General features: G+C 38.7%; 1 protein-coding gene across 1 annotated transcript in view; it reads right to left on the bottom strand.

Moving 5' to 3' along the window:
- Positions 1 to 2,729: 2,729 nt before the first annotated feature.
- The window catches only part of AVL9 (AVL9 cell migration associated), a 44,157-nt gene continuing 26,550 nt past the window's right edge, over positions 2,730 to 20,336 (bottom strand). The window contains exons 9-16 of the mRNA XM_071561381.1: positions 17,632 to 17,701; positions 16,469 to 17,016; positions 13,659 to 13,793; positions 12,653 to 12,872; positions 11,129 to 11,246; positions 10,337 to 10,390; positions 8,122 to 8,210; positions 2,730 to 7,268 (exon numbers count right to left, since the gene is read on the bottom strand). Of these exons, the coding sequence (XP_071417482.1) occupies positions 7,174 to 7,268; positions 8,122 to 8,210; positions 10,337 to 10,390; positions 11,129 to 11,246; positions 12,653 to 12,872; positions 13,659 to 13,793; positions 16,469 to 17,016; positions 17,632 to 17,701 (1,329 nt within the window). The 3' untranslated portion in view covers positions 2,730 to 7,173. The remainder of the gene's footprint in view (positions 7,269 to 8,121; positions 8,211 to 10,336; positions 10,391 to 11,128; positions 11,247 to 12,652; positions 12,873 to 13,658; positions 13,794 to 16,468; positions 17,017 to 17,631; positions 17,702 to 20,336) is intronic.

Raw genomic sequence — 20,336 nt, 5'->3', positions numbered from 1 at the left:
TCGATGTGACTTCCTGCTAGTCCACACTTTTTGTATGTTTTTTCTAGATGTTATCTGTATACTTTGTATTCTTACCTTACATAAAATTTGTAGTACTTTACTTAAAATTTATTTACTATTAATAATAATGGTATTTTTGAGACCAGTGTTGAACAGTTCTCCAGTGACTGTTAAAGCCATACTCACTCTGAGTTCACTTCACTCGCTGCTGCAGTCAGTATTCAAGCCCAAAGGAAAACAGCTGGCAAACGCTATTCTCAAGTCTAAATTCTTTCCCTGCATAATTCAAGAAGGAAACTGTGCAGGCAAAGCGTTGTCATGTGCCTGGAAGTGGTCACTAGTGGTTGAATTAGAGAAAGACTTCTGCAGGAACAAAGACAACAGCTAAAAAACCCTGCAGTTCTCATTTCATAAATGATTAAAGCCTTCACAGAGTTCTAACTAGTATCTTACTACAAAGCTCCAGCCTAATCCCAGCCTATTCAACTTGTACTTGTCTTTGAAGTGTATTTTGCATACAAGTTTCAATGAATCAACTCTGTCTGTCCTCAAGCTCTTCTACTTTGCAAGTTTGTTTCTTTTCTGGTAAAACTAAGTCACTTTTACATAGTTTCAGTTCCCCTTACTTAAAGTAATAAAAAGTGATCTGGCCTCTGCTAATTTCTAATGCATCCACACATTTTTACAATTGTTTAAATACATATCCAATAGCAAGTTTAATTTTTGTTGTAAGGGGATCAGCCAGATCTAGGGCAGTGAATTGCGTCAAGCCTTACAGAGAACAGGATCAGATGGACAGTTAATTTGCAGGGGGGAAATAATAATTTAATAACATTCTAAAGATCATATTTAAGAATTAAATCACTACTGCTTTTCACTATACTTCCCATTTCACTTCTCAATGCCTGTGTTAAGATGCACAAGCACCTGCCACATGGCGGGACAACCGAGGGGCACTTACTAGTCAGGCTGGTGTTCTTCCTTCTCTGTTTCCCATTTCCAGCTACCTTCAAACTGTTTTCTCTTTCTGGATCTGGATTCCTACATGAAAGGAGATTTTAGACACACTTTGTAGTAGGCTCACCCTGAAAACCGGTTTCTTTCCACTTTATGCCCAGCATTAGCCACACAAAGTTTAGTTCCACTTTCAGAAGTATTTAAAGTACCTCCCTCCTACAATATTTCTCATAAGTAAATTCATCAAGGTGGAATTCTTACAACCCAGAGGAGGATTAGCAGACTAAAATGCAGGGTCTGCTGCTGCTGCCAGGAGGGAGCCTGTGTGACATCTGTACATCTTCACACACCTCCCAAGTTGCAGGAGGGAAGGGGTCAGTGAACAGCCTGAACCAGCAGGTGAGAGCAAGGCTCGTGTCAGTCCCAAATCACAGAACCTCAGACATAGAAGACAGGACTAACAAAGAAGACGGGTCAGGCTTGAAAGTGAAAGAGTAATAGTATCTGTGTGTGCTTTTCTCCCCTGCTGCTCTGAAAAACAGCTCTTCTGTGGCTTGGTCTGACCTGTTTCAGCAAGAAAGGGTTCAAGCACTGTACATGTGCCATCACTGCAGTGCTGAAGTGGGGCTGGGTCCCTGAAGCATTACCTGACTTAAAACAGTAACTGTACCGAATACACACATGAACCCCACTGCATTAATATGATCAAAGAGGACAGTAAAAGCTACTAATAAAAGGTAATGATTTAATGTAGACCTTGAAGACTATTCGGATCATGTGTTAAACATCAAGCTAAATCTTGATGCTAAGGTTTAGAAAGTGCAAGAAGCACAGCTGGCTAATTTTAACTCTGAGCACATGCTTTTACTGAAGAGAAAAAAACAATTAAGAAGCAATTTCCAAAACTGAAGAGTGGACACACACTTCAGCCAGCTCCCTGGCACAGCATTACACTTGCCAAAATTCATATACACATAATAATCCAAGGTCAGTGACCACAGGTCATGTTAGGCAATATATTAAGCTCAGCATTATTTTTTCCACTTGCCTGAACTTTTAAATTCTGTGTTCTTTGAATTCAGAGATGAGAAATCAATTGAGTTTCCTTCTCCACTATTTTCCACCTGTTTCATACAGTATGCAAGTGATGTTATTACCCATATTGTTTTTAAGACAAGACACGTGCATCTGTCTTCATTTTAGATAACTGTTCTTCCTTCACTCTAAACATTCCTACCTGATTGTGCTGGCCTGATTAGAAAGCAGTGGTGCTTTCTTGGTGCTCTAGATTAAGACAAGAAAAGATTTTGTAGGTATTCTCTGCTACTGTTGAGGCAAACAGTAAGCTTTCATCAGTACCAGTCAGTAAATTCAGGTGGGGAAGTAAAAACAATCTCACTTTATCAGTTGATTTTGGAATATTATTTCAAGATGCATGTATGATGTATGATTAAGCAGTTTTGAACCTATACAGAAGGACTCAAGACAGGTAGATTTCCAAGTTCCACCACAACTGAGACTAAGCCACCTGTGTACAGATGTTATGCATATATGATGTCAATTTACAGGGAATAAGGTAATCTGAGTAAGACTCACTGTTTAACTGACTGAAGTGATCCATCTCAGTATCTTCTCTGAATCCAAACACTACTTCTAATGTTTGATAAAAAATGGGGTCAAGACCAGAGACATCACAGAAGTAAAGCTCTGTGCCTGCCTTTTTAAGTCAGTCCCTTCTCTACTATAATATTAAAGACTCCAAACACCACAAAGCAATTTGTCATACATCTTTAATCATAGTACAATAATGTAGTGTTTTTCCCTTTAATGAATACTCTCCATGCTGCTTTTTTTAATGAAAACTAAATACCTGCAAGAAAGTGAAATTGCAGTGCATAAAAACATGATGTGAATTTATCTTTCAGTGTGTTTGCACAACTACTTGCACATAGTTTGAAAAATGTTAACAAATTTTAGGGAATTGCAACCATTTGCTAGACACAAGCTCCACCTAATTCACACCTGAATGTCACCCAAGGCAGTTAAAGTTTCCTCCCCCTGGGAATACCCATTTACCAAATCATTCTTAGCAGAAGTTTTAAAGACTCAAAACACCTCACTATGGCAGAGAACTGGATGTGCAGCAATTCATTTACATGGCTTCCTGATTTTGACCAGATGTCACAATTCACAGGAACTACACGCTACTTTGAAGCTAAACCTACACCAACATTGTAGTTGTACCTAAAGTTCTCCTGAAGACTTTAATCAATTCACAACAAGCAGCACCCTGTAGGGAATCAAATGTCACACTAGAGGATCCTCTTGTCCTAAATTTGCAAAAAGCAGCATCCACAATCAGTTTAAACGGAAGAAAAATCTCAAAAAGACTGCCAGTGAATTGCAAGCAGCTACCAACATCAAAACCAGATGCCTTCAAGTGTCTTCTGGTGGGATTAATTTATTAAAATAATACAGCTCTTTGAGCAGACCAAACTTCAGATAGGCTGGATGTTTTTTATTTTTCAAGCAGCACAAGAAAAATCCAATCCATTACTTGTATGTTCAATTATCAAGCAACAGTTTCTATGTTTAAAAACAGCATTGACGCCTTCACTTTTGCAATTAAATACTGCCACATAAGTTTCTCTGCTTAGTAATAATTTGTATGGAAATCAGAAGCTTGTTTAGGCAAAATATTATATTTAATTACAAAGGTGCTTAAAACAGATATACAAGGTCAAACAAGTGCAATGTACTAGAACACTGACCTAAACATTCTAATTAAATTGTGACATTGGAGAAACTGGTGTCAGAATTAAGGTTATGACATGAAAATGACTGATAAAATATGTCAAACACTTCAGTGAAATTAAATACTAGGGCAGTAATACTTGTGTCTTATGGGGTTTTGGGGACTTACATCTCATACCTATGTTTGATAGGCAGTTCCTCAAATGCTGGGACATACAAAAGCCAAAGCTGATGCCTTTGATGACAGGAAGTTGAGAGAAGTGCTATTGTATTACCTGTAAGTCAGTGTGTGCTGCATGTTGACAGCCAGAAATACCTTTGCAACATCAAATCGCAGCAGAGCTGTAATAAAACCTTCACAGCTGACTGACTAGAGGCACTACCACCAATTCACTTAGGGCTCATTGTTTCTTACAGCACAGAAATGGATGTCACGGTTTTGAAATGGAAGTTGGCTGCCTAAATCTTTCTGAATAATTAATAATGTCTGCACTGGAAATTTTAAAACAGAGGAGAGGAAAACAGCTTGCATTAGCATTGGATTTAACTAAAGAGGTTACAAGCATTACATTACAAGAGAACTACATGAGCTTAGATGATTCTCAGTGGCTGCATGCTTCCTACAGCCCAAAAATAAGCTTAAGGAAATATTAAAGAGCAACCATAGATGTTAATGAAGACCACTAATTATGAAGATCACTTCATCTCCACCCTCTCCATGAGTCTTAATCACTGTGCGAGTTTAAATCCAAGACCAACTTGCCAGCAGGATGCCAGTTCTTAAAAAGATTTAAAATTAATACAAGGTTTTTATTCTGTCATTTACAAAGAAAGGGAAATACTCTTAATCATGTTGTATGTCTGGCTTCACAACAGAGACAGCCGTAACAGTGGGAATAAGACTGCAGAGGAAGATCTGTCCTTGCCCATAAGAGTGAAGTATCACGACAGAGTTGCTTTACAAAGCAGTGAGCAGATGTGCATCAGCTTAGCACTGCAGAGGGCACTTTGTCCTGCCTTTCCTCAGATTAATCTACCACAAACCAAACAGAAATGAGCTCCTAATATCCCTAGGCCAGCAAGGGAGTCTGTTGGAGTAAGGGGAATGCTGAGAGCTAATAAATCTGCCATATAAATGTGGAGCATAGGAGAATTTTACAGAGAAAACTCAGGTGAGGAGGTGACAAAGACAAGGGTATTAAAAAGAGATCCTTGAAGGTCCTGTTTCTACAGCTTGTACATGTAAATACCAACCACTTGCCTGGCTTATAGAACTCACTGTCCTGAGCTTCTAAGCCTAAATCTACCCAGTGTGCCTTAAGTTGCTAAAGTTAGTTTTACAGGTGCTTAAATCCTTTATGAACCTTTCTTCAGCCTTCATTACAACATGAACCCTAACCATTTAAATCCCAGACACCAGATAATACATTAGCTGTTTCACAAAAGCAAGGGATTATTTTTGGTTATTTTCTTATCTGCATGCTGAATCAGAGAGCTCTAGACTCACCACAAATAAACACAGCTCTAGTCTTACTTCACTGCATATAAAGTAGTACCTAGTCTTTGAAAAGATATAAATGTCTATTATAGAGTTGTGGAATAAAACAGAAAGGAGCATCAGAAGTGTTAGGAGATACACAAATACACCCAGAGACCAGAAGCAATAGTTGCAGTTTGATAGATATACCTCATTGTTGTGTCAGAAGCAGTAAATTAGTAGAGCTTTAGAGCCCTTTTCTGCCCTTCTCAAATCAAACTATTCCAACAAGCTGTATACTTTCAGGTTCTTCACAGTCTTTTTATCTGGTTTGTCCTGGAAAAAATTAATGAAGGCTTTAAACCAGATCCTGCATTTTCAAACCACTGTTTGAAGCAATAGAACTGAAAACCATGTCGCTGGACAGTGACAATGTGATGCAAGTGTAGGTTTTCTACTAGATTTACAAATGCACGTAAGAAATTAGAACATAATTTCTTAAAACAAATTACATTCAAGCCTTCTTATTCATACCTTGCACAGCTGCTGCATTTCACTTGAGGAATAGGAGAAATAACCATGATTAGAAATCTTGGCCCCAGAAAAGAACATGGCAAAATGCTGACAAGATACCACTCAGGCAATAAACAAAGAGTCTTGTGGTAAAGAAAAGTTGGAACACTTGATAATGTAACACAGAAAATGTTAGCAGCTACCATGTGGGGATGTCAGAAGGCATATAGAGGCACACACATTGCAAGAAAACAGGAAATAATCTCCCTTGGAATCAAGAAATGTAGGAAGTGCAATACGCTTGCATACAGAGGACGCCGCATGCATGTTACGTAGGAAACACAGCATCGTGCCACATCAATCTCTTCACACAAGGAGACTGAGACAGTTCAGTTACTCTCTCAATTCTAGTGTTTCTTTCCTTATGAAAAAAGTAGTTATCCATAAGGAAAATTCCCTGAGTCGACACAGAAAATCTATACAGCTGATTTTTCGTTTGGAAGAATCTTCATAACTTTACTGGGGGGAAAAAAAGAGCCACGCAGAGTTTGCTACTGTGCTAGTTTTGGGTGGGTTTAGTACTTTGTATTCATTCATATGTATGCAATGCATTTAAGGTGTAATTTCATCCTAACAGAGCAAGTCCTCATAAAACCGTCTATGATCCATTCCCAGTTTGGGAGAAATGTTTTGTAATACTTTCCCTGAAGAGATCTCTCCAACTGGAATCCCACTCATGTCCCAGGGTAAAAACAAAGCCAAAACACACACAAAGTTATGAAAGCCTACTGTATAACATGAAAAAAAATACTGATTTTGCAACTGTCACATAGAATTGGAGACACAAAGAGAGCCAGAGACAGATTAAATCAAACAACCCTACATGGATACAGAAGATAAAGGTAAAAAAACCCTTGTCAGCCACAGTCTTACTCTGCACCTCGTTGAGTTTAGTTTGCAGGTGAAAGCAAGAAAGTTCCACCTGGCTTGGAACCCTTTAAGGGTTGCAGAGATTCTCTCAAATCCAACCTGAAAGAGGAATCAGTATTTATATTCTGCTTATTCTAACAAGAATTCAAAAACATTTGGCTATCTGGATTGAAAAATATAACTAGTTTACATAAATATTTTTAACATCCAAGGAAATGTACAAATCTAAAGTCAAACACATTTGGCTTGCAACAAGCCCTGTTTGCTAATGTGTTTATAAAGGCTCAGTTTTAAAGAGAAGTAGTCATTTTAAATATAACCAATATACTGCAAATGCCATCCCATTGCATGGAGACACTCACCATTCTTCTACACTTCCAGTGAAACTGAATAACCACATTCCACACCTGCTGTCAAGCAACATATACCTTATTTTGGTCCTGGGTAGGTAATCTCCACTCCTACACTTTGGAGCAGTCTTTTTACAGCTCAGAGAAAGCATTGCACCTGAAATAGTCAACAGCATTATGCAAGACCAGCATTTAGTCCCCGAGGCTTTGGGGTGACTGTGTGAAAGTGGAGAACCAGGATGACATCGCTGACTTTGCACTTGTGAAGGCTCCTCCAACAGACTGACCTGCAATACAAAACAAAGACCAACAGTGAAGTGTTGTCATTTCTGAGTTATTAAAAAGAAATATTACCAAAAATTTAAAAATCATGCAATCAGTTGTCCAATTTGGGATTTAAAATCCAATTCCAGAACCTGTGGCAGGAAATACTCAATGAACTCAAACAGAGCAGCTCAGCAGAAATGGCCTATGACGTCCCTTTTTTGCTAGATTTTGGGCCAAAAGGCATACCTTGCCAGGGTGGACAACAGCAAAAAAGAGAAGACAGATTCCATTGGGAAAAAAAAGAGGAAGTGAAACAATTTTTGGCAAAGCTATTGCCAAACAACTATCAAACCCTGTAATGGGTGGACTCTCATCATCTCGCACTGAAAGATTGCAGTGTGATGTTAAAGTCCTGATGTCAAAGCCCCTGTTGAAGTGCAACAAGTGCTCTTCCAGCAGAATTGCAGACTACTGCAAGATCTGCAGAAGGTGACAAGGACTTTGTCTGATCTCAATCAGCTCTGGATAGTTCCAGTCAAAGTAATATAAAAATGGAGAATAACTCAATGCAGAAGGTAGTGTGGTCTAAGTATTTCCAGATTACATGAAAGCTCTTACCTGAACATCCCTTCCAACATTCATATCCAGGCCACACTGAAAAAGGAATGTTCACTAATTTCTTGTCTAGCTGCTTCTTTTTCCACTATTACACAATATACAGGGTCTCCATCAGCAGCTCTACCCCTCAAAATGTTGCTCTGGTTTGTGTGTGTTATAAAGTAAACTTAGATTAAAAAATATAACTGAGAAATAGTGTGCTTCTTCAAAAAGGATATGGCTTAGCTGCAAGCTGATTTTAAACACAATTCTTACCTACAGCTCTTCCTGTCTGCACAACATTTCGGCTGGTAGAAACCATCACATTTCCAATCTTCTTTCCACGTTCACTGTTTTGCACAGAGCTAAACGAGAGAGATGCTGAACACTGTTAGTTGACTGACTTCTTATTGCTCGCTTCCAGGTGTAAATAAAATACACAGTTAAAGTATGTATCCTTACACAAAGATTTGCACAGCATACACATATGTAGTTCATAGATAAGATCAAGCCCATAATTCCTGCATGCATTTTATCCACGCAGATCAGTTAGCTGATCAGAGAAAGAAAAGGTGCTGTCAAAACACCCCACGGTTCATTTCTCTACAGCACACTTGAAACCTCTCACAGAATCACAGATGTAATTAGGTTGGAAAAGACCCCTGAGCTCATCAAGTCCAAACTTTGACTGAACACTGTGATGTCAACTAGACCAGGGCACCGAGTGCCACATCCAGTCCTTCCATAAACACCTCTAGGGACAGTGACTCCACTGCCCCACTGGGCAGTGCATTCCAGCATCTGATCACCCTTTCCTAAATGTTTACCAAAATGCACTTCTAAATTACAAACTCAGATTTGCAGTAGTATTGAGAAATTTTAGCACTAATATAGCCCTTTAAACAAAACAGTGTTACTGACCAGTTATTTTTTTCTAAACAGAGTTTACTTTGTATCTTTCTCAAGATTAAATATTTGATCAAGGACAGTTTACACTCACGCTTTTGTTAAAAAAAAGGCCAAAAAAAATGACAGACATTATCATCATTTGGAAAGAAAAGCACAAAAACAATCAGTTCTACCACCAAGCACAATCACTTGAGAATAATCTCATTTGGATTTAAACTGAACTTCCAGGTTCACATTTCAAGCCTTGCAAACCCATTAATGTAAAACTTAACAACACATCATGCCACACTCCCTCTCCACTTTCAAAATCTCCAGTGTAGATGGAAAAGGCAGAAAGAATAGAACACACCAAAACCAAGTTTTGGCTCAGTTTGCAAAAGCAAGTAATTTTTATGAGTATCTGATAGCAAAGTACCACCTGGAGAACAAAGGCACTGTTGTGAAAGTACTTATTATATGCACACTAAGAACTAGTGGTCCTTTTACACTCATCTCACACTACCCAGAAGAGTTAGTAGCTCGCCTTTCAAACACAAAAATAGGGCAACATTATAGACATCTACACATCTTTCAAATTAAGTCTACAAAGATCATCCACTAATAATCAGAGCTGCTATCAGCATGCACCTTGTTGAAGGCAATTACCTTGAGCTAAATCTCGACTCATTTGCATTCTCAATCGCCAGCACAGAAATTTAATCTGCCATTGGTCCACAAAAGCAACAAAAAGATTCAGCCAGCTGAAGTCTGAACCTTTTTATTCCTCAAGCTGTTCTCTGTCAGTGTGTGTTTGAGGTCTACCCAGTGTCCTGAAATCAATGCCCTACAGCCAAGGCAGGCAGAGTCCGGCGTGTACCCACTGCTGATTTACAGGCATCTCAAGGAACCAGGCTCTGATGTTTTATGGCCAACACAGCTAAGTGAGAAAACCATTCTGCTTGGTGTATAAACCCACAGCCAAATTCTGGCTTCAGTTAGAGGTGGACAGCTACAGCAATAACAAGCACCACTGAGTTCCACACTTGAACACCACAGCCAGGAGCTGACACCAACTTCAGCTAAATCTGGTGCAGCAAGGCATTGTGCAAAACTCATTTTAAACTTGTAAACTGAAGAAACTGAATGACATCTCAATATGCATACTGCAAACTTTGAGAGTTTTAGAACAATGCTGTATTAAAAACCACCTACTTAAAAAAAAAGCTGTTGTCTCCTAATAATGAGAGCTAAGTCAGCATACAGAAAACCACTTATAGAAGTTTTAACAGCTTAAGCTTTGGCTTACTAATTAAAAATTACAAATGACAAATTAAAAAGCCTTATAATTGCAACACAAACCCAAGGCTCTATTACGTAAAGTCCAACACAAAATATTGCATTAGCTTTTTAGTTTGTTATTTATTTCAGGGAAATGTTTCATCTTTAGATGTGGCAATGTTTTGCAAGAGAACATTGTGTATAGTTTCATGGACGTGGCCAGTTTGAATCATCATCTTGTTTAGGTCATCATAGCAACAGTTACACAGTTATTAATATTTGACTACACTTTTAAAAAATACAAATCAAAGTGCTATGTACTTACTGTGACAACCTTAACTTAACATCTGACACAGAGTACTGTCCCTGGAATGGGTGGCTGTAAGAGGAGGAAAAACATGAGAAAACATTAAATACTTACTTTTTTCACAAGGAATTTGTATTACAACGTTATCAGCTGTCCTCCTATCTATGCCTTACCAAAAAAAGGTTAAAAAATATTTTGCATATATACTACCCTATCACTTCACAGGAGGCTGAGTTCCAGTGACCATACAACCTATAAGGTGTCTTCTATTTACAGACCAGATATTAACAACCTTTTCACACTAAGTCAAAAGCAACTCCTTTCACCAACACAGAGCAAATAAAACATCCTTTAAGGAGATCAAAAGCACTTTGCAGGTCTAAAGAAAAATCTTTTTCAGACTACAGCAGCTGACAAAGTAACAGCAAACAAAACTCCTTGCAGTACAGTAATAACCTACACTAAACAAAACACACACAGCCCACAGTGCTCCCAGGCCTGGCATCGCCTAATCCTGCAGTGAAAATACACATAAACCAATCCTAAGTACAGAAGGGGCAACATGAAACAGCCAGCTGCCCTCCACACCCACCAGTGACAACCCTGGACACAGCTACTCCCTGTACACCTGGAAGCAGCTCATAACAAGCAGAACCATCTGAGGACAATTCCTAAGGAATGACAAACTTTCCATAGCTGGGGACAGCTGACAATCAACTTGAACAAGTTTCACTTGTCCTGACTCTGAATATACTTTTCTTTATAAAACTATTGCTTAGAAATAGAGTCAACGTTAAAAAGTTGCCTTACCTAGAGTTTACCTCTGCAAAAGCAGGATGTTTGTTACTGTTCCACACTCTGTAGTTGTGGGTGTTTTTCCAGGCTGCTACAAATGTTGTTCCGAAGTCTGACAAAGTCTTTTCATTGTCTGATAAATTAAAATAAAGATGAAAATTTGCAGAAATCATTAGAGATGCCACTACAAGACAAATTATTTTTTTCTTGCTAAGAAAAATTTCATTTTTCCAGGCTCTTATCAAGTCAAAGACAATTAAAACTCCAGTTGTAAGAACTGGGTTACCTAAAAAAATGTTTTATTTTTATACTGAAGTGTTCAAAATATACAATTCCAAGACAAGGAGGGGGGGAGGGGGGAAAGGAGAAGGGGAAGCTTAAAAATAGTTTTCTTATTTTTAATTACTTTATAAATCCTCATTAATGAGTTCAACTGGAAAAAAAAAATCATTCAAACATAAGTCTCCTGACTTACTCTCTGGGCAAAGACAGGAAAGGGAAGAGAATGGCCAAATAGTAACCAAGAACAAAAACATCATTTGCACTGATCTTGGTCAGATACACTGGGCCTTCCTGTACTAGGTTATTACTCATCCAAATTTAGTAACCCCCAAATCCACTCCAAAACTACAGCAGGAACGAAATCACTGTGGAATAAACTTATCATAACAACGGCCCTTTTAAAACACTGAAGACTATAGGAAATAATTTTAGAGCCAGCCAGTGAAATGTATGAGTCCCCAGAAAACCCTGACATTTCATATCAATCAGGTAATCACCTTAAATGATTAATGTTGTCAGACCAAGAACTTGGCATCTTCCAGACTTTAAAATCAAGTTCTCAATCCCCTGTTTTCTCACAAATACCACAAAACAAAATCTGAATTTGTTAATTGGAATGAAGAGAGAATAATTTGATGAGAATGAAGGTAGCAGGACAAGTGCTGGGCAAACTAAATATTTTCCACAAGTAGAACACCGATTCTTTTATTTATATCCGCACAAAAGGCTGGAATATTGAGAATTCCCTCTGAGCTAAAGCAAAAAATGTTGAGCTCCAGGAAACACAAGCTTATAAAGAGTGTAGATGACACTTTTCACTTATGTGAATCCCTACTAAGGGCCATGGCAAAGAAGGGAAAATTGCTGGAACTGTCTGGTAAAACTTCTGAAGACAGCCACATAACTTCATTTCTCCTTGAATCCAATTAGTTTCCCAAAATTAACTTCAGGCTGCAATACAGTCTGTAAGACATCCAAGTTTGTAACAATCGCATCATAAACGGGGTTTCAGGTACTTCTACTTATGAGGAAAACTTAATTAAATCAAGGAGAAGGAGACAGTCTAAGCAGAAAGTGTCTGTAAGGCTGTGTACTAAGTAATGAGCTTGTCAAGGAACAACAAGGATAGCCAAGGACAACTGGAAAAGCAGCCTAAAATGAAACTTCAGGCAGAGGAGATCCAATGATACACTTTCACAGCAACACAACAATTACATTCACCCTCATCTCCATCCCTAGACAAGGTATCTGCTCTACCTGGTTGCAGCACAGCAGCAAGCAGGGCATGAAGATAAGCGCTGAACTGAGCCCTGATCCACTCATCTCCTCCTTCCCAGCCGGTGCCATCCAAGAAAACATCATCCCTGTTCTCAGTTACGTGCTTGACCAAGTAATCTGAAAACCTCAGGTCAGCAGTTGTTGGGTTCAGGATCTTCCGGAGTTCCGGATCATGGATTTGTACTTGAGCATCTTCTATCTGTTTGAAATAATTCCAAGGGTAAACAGCTATCTAAGTAAAACTGCTTATACATACCTACATGACTACATATTGCTACCTAAATCTAAACCCTCACTCCCCCAAGACACCAAGAAGAAACAAACAGCCAAAGAAACAATGAACTGTTTTTCAGGAAGTCAGACACTGCTCTGATGAATCCAGAATCTGATCATTTCCCCGGAACTCAGTAAAAAGCTGCCTATTTGACAGGACTTGGCAGGGGGAATTTTGGTGCTCACAAGTATTTCCCTGGAGGCCCTTTGATTATCACCTCAATTTATTAAGTCGATTACCCTTATGGAGCTTCCTTAGGTTAGCAAATGCTGATTATATAGGTATGTCTGTTTGCTAGGATTGACACAGTGGGTTTTTAGGAACTATTTTTCTACCCTCTTGATTGAATCAGAAGGAAGGCAATATCAATATCTGCATCTGTTTCTGAACTGCCAGCACTTACTTTTGAAGACCTTACTACAAAACATGAAAAAACCCCCATGACATGAAAAATAAAACATCAAAATAAAATTTAACAAGTGCCGTGCAAATTAATATACATAAAAACATGTTCATTAGTTCTGCACAGCTTATCTAACCCTACCCTTCAATTCACAGAAATTTAATAAACTTCTGCATTTGAGAATTTATTCCATATGGAAGGAATTCAAAAATTTGGGCATGCAAGTGACACTTTAAAGCTGTGTTTGGGATGCAACCTCTGCCTCCCCCATCTCCCAGTTCCAGAAGCTCAGCTGCAAAGATCCATACTTCCACAATGGCATCACTCAGGTGTTTCTGCTGCCGGAACAGGATATTGGTTGCTCCTGCAACGAAGCCCCGGACTGTCACATCTGACAGGAGGTGATGCTGCTGCAGCGCCATGTACGGCAAACACAGGTACCCCTGGAGCAACAGAGAGGTTTACAGAATTAGCATTAAAAAAAGAATAGTCTAGGCCACCAGATACCACACAAATCAAATTTTTCAAGAGATCATGTTGCCTTTCAGACTCAGGACTGAAATTGAAATGTAATGCAAAGGACAGGAATTAAATGTGTTTATAAGGTGGCAGAATGAGCAGTATAAGAGTAATAATTAAGCAACAAGAGTAAGGTCTCAGGTCAGTTCAGAGACAAGAAGTCAATGGAGAAAAGGATTCATCTCTCCAGTTCTGGTGGTTGTGAGGAACATAATGCAGGAAAGCTACAGAAGGCTATGCATATTTTGCAGGTAGAGATTTCCAGACACCAGAGACAGTAATCAATTTCTGATAAGCACATGTATGCCTGCTTTAAGAAGGAGCAGGACAGAAAACAATACACTGTGCTTTTTAGTTACTTCATGGTTGCAAGTTAGTCTGGTATGCTACATGCCAATTCCAAAAACCCCACACACATTTTGAGAAAAGTCTTGACTTAGTAATTGAGGGATCACCAAGATGCAGATGTAGGTAATTTTCCTTTTAAATACAGATAGGATCAACATACCCCTGAAGCCTATTCCAGCTGTTCAAGTGCATAAAGCACAAAGCAATGTTTTCACTGGGGCTAATGGCACACTGGACAGAAACAAAGAGCACACAAACTTTATCACACAGTATGTGGCCATTGGAATCATATGGAAGAAAGTAGCAAAACTATTCCTTTTTGTTATATTAGACACAGGGTGGCCTTCCAAATGACAAGCACTTATCAGCTGAAAACAGTCTGTGTCAAAGGAACAAAAGTGCTTTGAGAGGAATCACCAACATAAAATGGAAAATTTTCAAAAAAATACAGCTTAAGAAGCTGGCAAAGAAAGGTTTAATTACTGTATAGTCAAGTAGCAAAGTCTGGGAAATCTTTTCCTGCTTAAAGTAGCAAATGTCAGTTGGTAAATGCAAATTTTTAAGTACAACTTTACTTCTGTGAACATGTTCCATTTTATTTTTAAAAAGTGCAAATGAAATTACTATTAGATCTTAAAGAACTGGTACTGAAGGATTAAGCATCACAACCTACTTTTCCTTATGCTCAGGTGTACTTGGATAATGTATTCTGCCACCTGGAAAGATCTCCTTCCATTCAAATTTGTCAAGCTTACTAGTCTTTCCATGGCATGGCATAAAACAACCCTGAGATGAGAGGTTTAAAAGAGATGCAAACTTTCCAGTAAGTGGTTAAAACTGCAATTTTGAATCCGATTTTTCTGCTAACTCAGACATGTAAAGCCTTTTTTGCTTTAATTACATTGGACGAACTGAAGTGAAAAATGCCTTTGTGAAACAAAAGGTAAACATGTAGACACTGTCAGCTTCCTTAAAATAGTTTTCTATTTTATGAACTTAGCAGCAAGAGAAGTATGCTCTTGTAGAGCCCCTTATCAGTTACTTTATTCTTGCTTTCCATCTAGTATTTTCAATAGAATGAGACTAAATATAATTTACAGGCTATTTTTCTCATTAGACAGGTCATTAGGGCAAACACCAGAGTGCAGATCTTTGTTGAAGCTGCATTTCTAATGGTGACATGAGGCAATACAGGGCCATGACACTTGAGCTGCTCAACTGGGCTCACACAATGCAGCACTTCCAAAGAAAGATACTCTAAGAAGCTCAAACACAACCATCAAATATAAAGGTCTGCAAGGAAATGCAAATTAACCCCTTAAGAGGAAGCAAAACCACTTTGAACCTCACCAGCTTGAGGAAATAAATCTGAATCTTCTACCTTCTACCAGAGGCAAATCTTCATCTAAAAGTTCATCTAAAAGTTTATTACATTAAAAACAATAAAAATGTCTTTTTTACTGACATAACTATCTTTAAAAGGGTTATTTTCCCTAGTTTTTATTGGAAACCAGCCCTTATAATCAGCAGTATTCGTTGCTATCTGACTATGCCCATCAGAGCCCTTAGAGAGACTGGAATACCTGGAGTTCACTTAGACATCAGTGCAAGCTTAAAATTCAGCAGCTCATCACCAAGCACAGAGAAAGAGACACAGACAAAAAGGAAAAATTATCACATACAGAAAGGTGACATTTTATCTTTTTGTTTGGAGGGGGTTGTATATGTACATGCATTTATATACACATTTTGTGCATTTATTGACACATTTTGTGCATTTATACACACACAGGCATTCAAAAATACATACGTAGAGGAAAACACAGGCTTGGGTGTCAGCAAGACAGAGTTTTCAGAGCCTTAGTTCAGATTAAGGTACGTGAATGCTTCTCAAGTACTCTAATCCTGCCCCATATAGGTTAGATCAACAATTCTCCAGAATGGAAGGGAAACAGTAGTTTCTGATACACACAGTTCAGTAACCACAGTGGGGTTGCAGCTTACCATTACATAGAATTGCAAATAGTATTTAAGTATATACATGAAAGAGAAGTGGAATGTACATGTGCACAACCCTCCCAGACATGCACTCACCTTTCCACCTGCCCAGGAACACAGCCACTTGCCAGACACTACTCACATGTTGGTGGCATCCTACTGTCCCTCTGGAGTTCAGCAACCAGAATCATTACCCACTTCTGAAACCCAGATGCCTTTGTGAATCACCAGGCACCATGAAGAACACGCTCACCTTTGTGAAAATAGCCAGTGGCATCCCATACTGGTCCTCTTCCAGCCCAGACACCAGTCCCTGGACAAGCACCGCGTGCCCCGTGTTTGCCTGAGGCTGCACAGTGATTGGGAGCCCTCCTGAGCTCATGCCTTTGCCCTGCAGATTTTCAGCCTGTTCAGACACTGGATTTGGACGTTCTCCTTCTTTCAAAGCAGACTCCTCCAAAATGCTGGGATCCAAGGTCTCCCAGTCACTTTCAGAGGACGCTGGAGAAGCGCGGGAAGGAAGTTTCAGGCGCTGCACAGAGTCATTGGAGGACTGAGCTCCATTGCAAGTCGTCTCTGACTGGGAGAAGGGCACATTTGCTTTTTCACCTTCCACTGAATTGTTTCCTGCCGTCTTCCTGCCTCCCTTTCCCACTCCCAGGTTTGTATTTGAAGTATCAGCAGCAGACACAGAAACATAGTTATCCAACTGTGGTGTATTTCCCTGCAGGCCAGAATCCTCTGATATGCTCTTTCTTGGTCTATAATGTGAGCAGTCACTTAAACCATGTTCAATCATACCTGGAAAGTGACAGCACACATGAATATCAGCATCTCAACAGATATTTAAGTGATTTTTGTGGAAAAAAATCCTAACAAAGTGCTCGTGTGTACATAGTGGAAATCATGTACTTTAAAACACTCCTTTGGTGAGGGTGTGTTAAAAAACCCAAACCCCAAACAAATTCGAACCCCACACTTTCTCTCCTAAAGCATTTGCCCCAACATTCTGCTTTGAGAAGACTGGTTAGAAGCTAAGAATTAGCAAAGTTAGGGGTTATGTTGTTTGTGTTTTTTTTAAGAGGGGATGTAGAAGGAAGAGAGAAGTTTGTATTTTGGGGTTTTAAGGAACTCAACAGGAATCTGTGACGTATTCAGGGTCCCTTCTTTGTCATCCACTGGCAATACAGAAAATCCATTGGCTTCAATTAAGCACAAAAAATAACCCATAAAGTGCAAGTAGTAAGTATCAGGTGTGTACACAGTACATGGGCATGATCATAAGTCACCCAATATTCAGGCAACATATCAACCTAACTCTATTATCACATAAGTTTATTTCCAGATGACACAGTACAGCCAGTCTCAGTTATCACCAGAAAGCACATAAAAAGAAGTTCAAGCTTCTTTTCTTACCAGGAAAGAGGGACAGGACAGTCATCAGAGCTCCCACCAACCTATTTACAGGGGAAATATAAAACAGCACCTGGTGGCAGAAGGGATGGGAATGGGAGGAAGAGAGAATGCAAGAGAGGAAAGGGGAATTAGGGAGGGGAGAAGGGGAAAAATAAAATTACTATGCATGACAAAGACAGAACACATGCAAACTATTCAAGGCACTGCTTTTTATGTTGTATTAGAAAGCCTGCTTACTAACAAAATCTCTTAAATAGTTCAAAGTGAATATTTAAATGTTCACAGTATCCTTGTATTTCATAATATTTGTAATATATGTCATACATATAGAGACACAAATACACATGTGTAACATATTTGACAGTGATGCAGATTTTTCTGTCAGTTTTTAAGATTTTTTTTTTCCAAATTGATCCAGTTACTGAATGAGTGACAGGAAAAATGTTGCTCCTGGCACGCCGCATAAATTCTTCCTCGTTTGTAGTACATTAAAATGTCTGTTGTAAATCAAAGAGGCCAAATAATCTCCATTCCAGAACTCTGACAAAACCCTATGCAAAAACATCTCTTCTAAGGAGTTATACTAAGGACATGTAGATAAATGAAAAGCAGGATAAATGCTGCATGCATTTAGTACAGCTATATTCCTATGTAACAAGATTTTTTTTGGAAACAGAAGACATGACTGATATTAACTTTGGTAAAGAACTTAAGGCATAACATGGGAAAACAGAATCTCCTTAATTAAATCAGAGAGACTGGGATTAGTAAATTAGTCAGGAATTCAAAAGGAGGTGTCAAAGACTAGCAACAAAAGAAGAAACAGAAGCCAGACTGAATATTACTACTGAAATTCCTCCAAAATAGGCCTTCAGGGGGAAAGAAAGGGGAAAAAGAAAACAGAACAAAAACACAAGCCCATAAAAACCCACAAACCAAACCAAACCCAAAAATTCCCCACAAAAGAAAACTTGTTTAACAATGCCAATTTTACATCCTTAATCAGCACAATACTAGTAAAAAAACCATACATGAGCATTACAAGGAATCAGGAATGCAAAGGAATACAGAATAATCTAACTTGATGACTTTGCAGTCCAGATTAACAGGTACATGATGAAATTAAAAGTGCAAATTTGTGGACTCAGACTTAGGAAGAGAATTCTGTAAACTAGGAAGACACTTTTTAGAAGAAACTGAATAATACTCTGGGGCACATGGTGTGACTCTTGGGGATGGTCCTGTGCAGGACCAGGAGCTGGACTCAAGTGATCCTTGTGGGTCCCTTCCAACTCAGCATATTCTGTGTTTCTGTGAATAGTAAGTCACATTCCACTGGTATTTGCCAGCCTATAAGCTACTGAATTGATGGAACCAAGAGAAAGACCTACACAGTTTTAACCCAGCCCAAATGATGTTTAATGGCATCTCAGATAGAGAGTGTTCATACATTATCTTAAACATATCAAAAAGAAAAATTGTACAAGATAGGTGAGTTCAAATTGCAACAACCCCAGAAAAAGTATGATGAGAAGAACAAGCAGCTCATCTGTGGAAAGTGTTTTGGCTGACTACAATGGGAATAAAAAGGTCTAACTTCTTTTAAGATGCTGCTTTATAAAGTATGTATGAAAAATGCATGATACAATAGCAATGAACAACAGAAACCCTGAGATACTGCCCCAGGTTGAGATTCTCAGACACCATGCATTCTGAGCCACACTTATTTTTAAGCCTACAGAAATAATTAAGCCTATAAAGAAGTCCCTTCTTTTCAAGAAGTTTATTTCAGTCTAGTTTTTTGTTTGAGCAGACCAATTACTTAAGGCAAATACTTTTCTATATTTATTCCATCAGGTCGCTCTGCCATCTTTCTGTCTGTAAGGGATCACACTTCCTCATCCCTCCCAACTCCACTATACAGCCCCACAGCATTTCCGTCAACAAACTGGGTGGTCCTGGCAGCAGAAAGGCAAATGATCACCATCTGGAAGTAGTCTTCCAGCCTAATAACAGCTGAGAGGTGAAAAAAAAAATCTTTTAGCCTGTGAAGAAATATCAACTAAATCGCTATGGATTAAAGGAAATTGGTCTGTGGCATTTTCATCTCAAGGAAAATTGGCATTACTAGTGGCTTCTTGCATATTACATTGAAGGTCTTTGAACATACAGATTCCCACAGTTATTCTGGAACCTTAACATCTGCCAGAAGACAGGCAGTGCCAGAGAACCAAAACTTTCCTTTGAAATTGCAAGCGGTGTCTTCCTGTTCAAGCTTAGGGAAAAACAGAAACAAAGCAACCTGCAGGTTTGTTCCACAGACATTCGGTTACTTCCAAACTATTTCATATGTTTGAGTAATATGAATATGCTTGGGAAACCCACCCCACTACTTTTCCTGTGCATTTGTGTCTTGTGCTTTGAGCAGTTTCAGAAAGAGCTGTAGCCCAGTGAAATGTGTGTCCAAATGCTGAACTGACCTGGTGAAATGTTAGCGTAAGATTTTAAACAGATCAGTAGGAATACTTTATAAAATACTAATTGAAAAATATTGCCTCCACTTACAGATTTTTAAAAAAATATATCACTGCAGACTTTCAGAGTGTATGAAGTTATTTTTGGGAAACAAGTTGTATACTGAGTCTTGATTACACACATTTCTACATGTGTACTCCTACTATGCCATAGTTATATTTTCTCAAGTA

The sequence above is a fragment of the Pithys albifrons genome, chromosome 7 (genome assembly GCF_047495875.1).
Source record: "Pithys albifrons albifrons isolate INPA30051 chromosome 7, PitAlb_v1, whole genome shotgun sequence".
In the NCBI taxonomy this organism is placed as follows: Eukaryota; Metazoa; Chordata; class Aves; order Passeriformes; family Thamnophilidae; genus Pithys; species Pithys albifrons.
Note: the sequence above shows the minus strand (reverse complement) of the source record. Positions and strands in the feature narration are given on the sequence as shown.